This window comes from Sinocyclocheilus rhinocerous, unplaced genomic scaffold, assembly GCF_001515625.1.
Source record: "Sinocyclocheilus rhinocerous isolate Xijiao unplaced genomic scaffold, SAMN03320098_v1.1 scaffold200, whole genome shotgun sequence".
Lineage (NCBI taxonomy): Eukaryota > Metazoa > Chordata > Actinopteri > Cypriniformes > Cyprinidae > Sinocyclocheilus > Sinocyclocheilus rhinocerous.
Window position 1 is genome coordinate 2,657,351 of NW_015641014.1, and position 5,039 is coordinate 2,662,389.

Consider the following 5,039-nt stretch of genomic DNA (forward strand, 5'->3'; position numbering starts at 1 on the left):
TTGATGTCCAATACCAACCTCAGCTGACGTTGATATTTGTTGTTTTTAGGTTGTGGAACCAAAATCCAAGTTTTAGTCGACGTCAAATACTGACATCAACGCTTTTCATTCTCAATCAAAATGCAGTGTCTGTCCGTCCCCTTACCAAAAAGTAGTATACTTCAAGTTTATTTTAGTAAGTATACTTAAGTAAAGTTCAAGTATATTTTTAAGTATACTTTATGTAGTAGTCATGTCCAGCGTCAACCTGACGTTATATTGATGTCCCGTGCCTGCTGGGTAGAAACATACTTCACATGCTACTACCATGTTTTTGTTTTGTAACATGGTTTTTGTAGTCATTAAAACAGTAACTTATATATATCATAAAATAGCTTTATTTTTTGAATACATTTAAATGTCATTATTTACAGCTATTGCTCTACTCCGTTCAAAGTCTCTTGTGTAACGCCAGCATTACAGGGTTTATATGTACGATGAATTCACAAGACAGTTTCCATGGACGTCAGGGTGTCCGAACGATCCAATGTGTCATAAAAACGCAGACAGGTCTTGTACTGCAGGAGTTTCTCGTACAGGTGACTGTGTCCTACCCCTCTACTCAGCTCCACGCTCAGATCTGCGTACCTGCCCAAACACATTATGAAGATTCATCTGTAAACACATCTGTAAACTTTTCATTTTTATCTCATATTCAAAGCTTGAACCGTACCTTTGTGATATTCTCCAAAACACCAGTGCCATTAATGTGGCCAGAGTAAAGAAAAACCTCTCCATGTTGCCACTGCTGAGGTTATTAGGATAGAAGTTTCCTGGAATCATAAAACACAATATCAAGTGAGTTCATGTTCTATTGCAACAAAACAACTGGATTGATGTTGTCTAATAAGCACTTTAGCATCATGGAAATCATATTTTACAAAGTGAATTGAGAATACGTACACGCTGGTGTCACAAAGGCCTCCGCCACTCCCAGTAAAATGTACTGGGGCGTAAGCTGGAAACAGGTCATAGAGGACACATGCAGGACCTTTCCTGATAATGTCTGCTCCACTTGTGGATAATCCTTCCTGTGGATTTCGGAGATCCCTGCCAGTAGTGCTGAGAGAGCTGCACAGGCATGACCCATAGCTGTAGGGAAATGTAGTTTATATAGCCAAATAGTAAAGATGCACTAGGTTTTATTTATATATAAAATTAACATAGAAACTGGTATTATATCATTTCAAAAGTAGCATGCCTTTCGGTATCAGTATAAGTTCTAAGGCCACTGCTGAATTAACCAAACAATGTGAACAGAAATGACTTAAAGGTACAGTAGGCGATTTCGGAGAGCCTAGCAATAGCAAACTAGCATTGAAAGCATAAGATCTCACCCTCCCTGCAAATCACTCTCCAAAGCCACGCCTCCTCCAAAACACATGACCACGCACAGGCAGGCCAGAGGCTAACTAGAGACATGATGAGAGACGGCGTTGGTGGAATGCCACGCTGTCAGATTATCTCATGGCACATTCACCAGTGAGAAAACATTACAGTACAACTACAAAGCACATAATATTACAATAATAACACCTTCCATTCCTTTTCTGCGCTGATGACATATCATGTCTGCGCAAACAGGGTGCAGGAAGGTATGCAAATACATATGTTGACAGGCAGGTAGGGCAGCCTATCCAAAGCCACTGGAAGGCAAACCTGCAGCCTTTAGCCAAAAAAGCGTAACGGCTAATACTAATGCTGCAGTGCAGGGAATGTGATCCAAGTTGACCATTACGCTTTCTCTAATAGTAAGTAATACAGACCCTCTCATCTCTCAATAGTAAGACAATCTCTGGCCTATCGTAGCCCTCGGACAGAGAGATATGATTGGACGAACATTTTATGGTCCTATGCTTTCCACAGATGATGAATACATTAGATCATGTAACTTAGTGATTGCTATCGGGATGAGAAGAGACTTTCAACCAGCAATTTCCAATTGCACATGAAGGCAGCATGAGATGAACAAGAAGTTCATTAATTGTAGTTAGGATGCTCACTTATAAATGTGGCTGGTGAGAGCAGTATTTTCTTTGGAGACTGGTAGCAGGAGTTGAGAAGCTCCAGCAGTGGTGCTAAGATCAACACCGGCAGTATACTGATGACCTTCATCACTGCTACAGGCAGGAGAAAGCCATTGAGCTTTAAGTTGGAATGCATCGTCTGCAGATAATAGCCTGATGGGATCTGTTAAAAGATTTGAAATAAAGATACTGAAGCTAATTGCTGAACAAAAGTAAAGATTTAGCCAAGCATACTCACCTGGGTAATGCAAGCTCGATATAAAAGCTGAAGTCCAAAGAGAGGGAAAAGTTTGACTAGGATCTTGACGTTTTCCAGACTGGTCTCACTGTAACAACCCCCGTTGTTTTCCTTGGCACGGTCTAACCAGTTGGCAACATCTCCGCTTAAATGGCGATAATGGAGGCAGCACATTTTGAGAGAACTGAGGAACACTCCCAGCGTAGTTAGCAAGGAACTGCCTGTTAGTCCACAGACGAAAATTCAAAGATGTTAAGGAACAGAAATAAGAACAATTGAACAACTGGTAGTTATTTTTAAGATAAATTCTCTATGAAATTATTGGACAAGAGATATATGTATTTCTGTGTATATGTGTTATGAATGGCACTGTTACCTTTTTTTTGGACGGAAAGTCAGCTTGTTGCTCACCATGTGAATGGCGATGAGAGCGAGGAGAACAGAGGTGAAAGGGATGAGAAAACACAGGTTTTTGGCAACTGACTGCTGAATGTAGGCAATCCCCCAAAAAACAACTGTTGAGTTCAGGTTGACCAGCCAGTAAAACCTGTGGATTGTAAACAGCTGCAGCATTTGCACCGTATGTTTGTTTGTACAATGTGTTTTAAATGTGCACTCAGTAATCTCTTCCTCATTTAAAACCTTTTCATTTCTCAAGAAATACAAAGTACTTTAAAAAAAAAAATAGTGCTTCAGTTATAACAGTAGAAAAGCTATAAGCTTTTCCATGTAAGATTAAAGCTATTTTATCTTACATGGAGCGGGTCACCTCAAGGAGGCCACCATTTTAAGATCACATGATCAGCTAAACGCAGGGCCCCCTCACTCAAAATATGAAAATAGATTTTAATTATGAAATATAATAGTTTATTTAAAAAAAAAAAACAGTTGCCAAATGCACAGGCTTTCTAGCATTAATATTATGCTGCTATAGCAACAATTTAGCGCAGTCCATTTCACGAACTCACATTTTAATTGTTTCATTTGACACACAAACTTCCCGTGCAACTAAGAATGCAGCTCTACTGAGTAAGCTAAAGGTATGATGAAAGATTTTTTTTTACGTTTAATAGAGGGCTAGATGATCATAGTTAGCTGATTATTTCACTGTAGCTATTGTTTGTTGCTGTTCAAGTTGATCTAACTTACCATTAAATTATGCATTTGTTAAATGGGCCACAATGATTATGTGTTACATCAGTGAATCGGTCGCAATGAGCGTTTTATAGTAGCCTAAAGCATGACAAATTTAAGTACTTCTGGTGGTGGCGGTAACATATTTTCGAATATGTTGGCCTATATGCGATTTTGTTTTATGTATTATTATTCAATACTCTGTCATCTCTATTTGCTAAGTAGCTTTTAGTTCACTCAACACGTTTTTTCATTCCACTGAGGTACTTTTCCATTGTATTTCAGTGTAAACATTCTGAAAGACGGCGCTCAAGTTCAAAGAAGTTCAGCTTTTAAAAAGACGTCTCTAGATCTTGACCTTTTTTAATTCCACTGACCTGCGTCTCGCGTTTTTAACAGCCAAAACTCCTTCATGTGGTAGCAGGCAGGTTTGTTTACAATCCGACAAATACGTGAATGGGCCACATAATGTTTTTTAGTTGGGATACTTTGTGCTACATCATCGCCCCTTTCGTAACTTCAGCCGCCCCCTCATCAGTGTGAAAAAACTGACGATTTGTGCTAGTACCCGCTCAGACTGTGCTACCTCCCATTAAAAAGGTAGGTAGCACAAATCGATAGTGAAAAATGCTACCTATCAGATTGTGCTACCAGCATCTTATTCATGTGGTTTGAGGCTTTTTTTAATGACCATACCTACCCCTACCCTAAACCTACCTGTCCACACCTACCCTTACCCTAAACTTACCCTTAAAACAATGTAAATATATTTTTGGTAGCACAATCTGATAGGTAGCATGTTTCGTCGGTACACTGGCTCTGGCTAAATGCTGGCACTTTATCTCAGTAAACCTGTTTTTAGACACTTTTCCTCTCAAAATGAATGAATCATGGCGAATAGCATTTCTACAATGTAATGCCGGGTTCAGACTTGACGATATTTTTGTCGGTCATGATAGTCACTGTGTCAGATTAAACGATTTTGACTCCTAAAATCTTGTCAAGTCGTGGACAAGAAACATGTCAGACTACACGTTGCTTCCCGAGCATTCATCGCGTGCCGTCTTTAACGACGCGCGTGATGTCATCGAGAAGGCGGAACTAGTGACTGACTTCCGAAAACAAGAACATTGAAACATTGAAGCGCTTCAGTTCGCCAGCATTTTTCTTTCTTTGTTCTGTCGTGGTAGTCCCTCGATGACACATCATACAGGCAGGAGTACTGTTGCCACAGCTCCACAAACCCTTCCTCCCTCTCATAATTCCACCTAGCAGCACCATCATCTCTCTTTCGTTTTGCCATGTTTGAAACCTGTGTATGAAAGAGCTTCTGTGCTGCTATTGGTCAACGTCACCAATGTGACAGAACTCGTCGTGGACGACGGAAAAAAAATTAAACATGCTAGTCTTTCTGTAGTGATGTCGTGAAACATCGCAGACGCGGAATCGGTTGTCGTCCACTATGACACACTACACAAGCTTAAACGATGGAATCTTGCGTCCCGACGCCCATTGTCGTTTACGAATCCCCACGACACCCTACGTCAAGCAAAACGTGGCAAAATCGGGCTAAAATCGTGTAGTCTGAACCGGGCATTACA

At 40.3% G+C, this 5,039-nt stretch overlaps 1 protein-coding gene across 1 annotated transcript; it reads right to left on the reverse strand.

The window, feature by feature from the left end:
• Positions 1-425: 425 nt before the first annotated feature.
• Positions 426-2,756, reverse strand: LOC107753711 (solute carrier family 15 member 5-like). The gene is made up of 6 exons (XM_016569923.1): positions 2,681-2,756; positions 2,305-2,525; positions 2,043-2,229; positions 943-1,131; positions 713-812; positions 426-627 (listed from the first exon to the last, which is right to left on the reverse strand). Coding segments are annotated over exons 2-5 (552 nt in total). The 5' UTR covers positions 2,479-2,525; positions 2,681-2,756; the 3' UTR covers positions 426-627; positions 713-810.
• Positions 2,757-5,039: the final 2,283 nt, after the last annotated feature.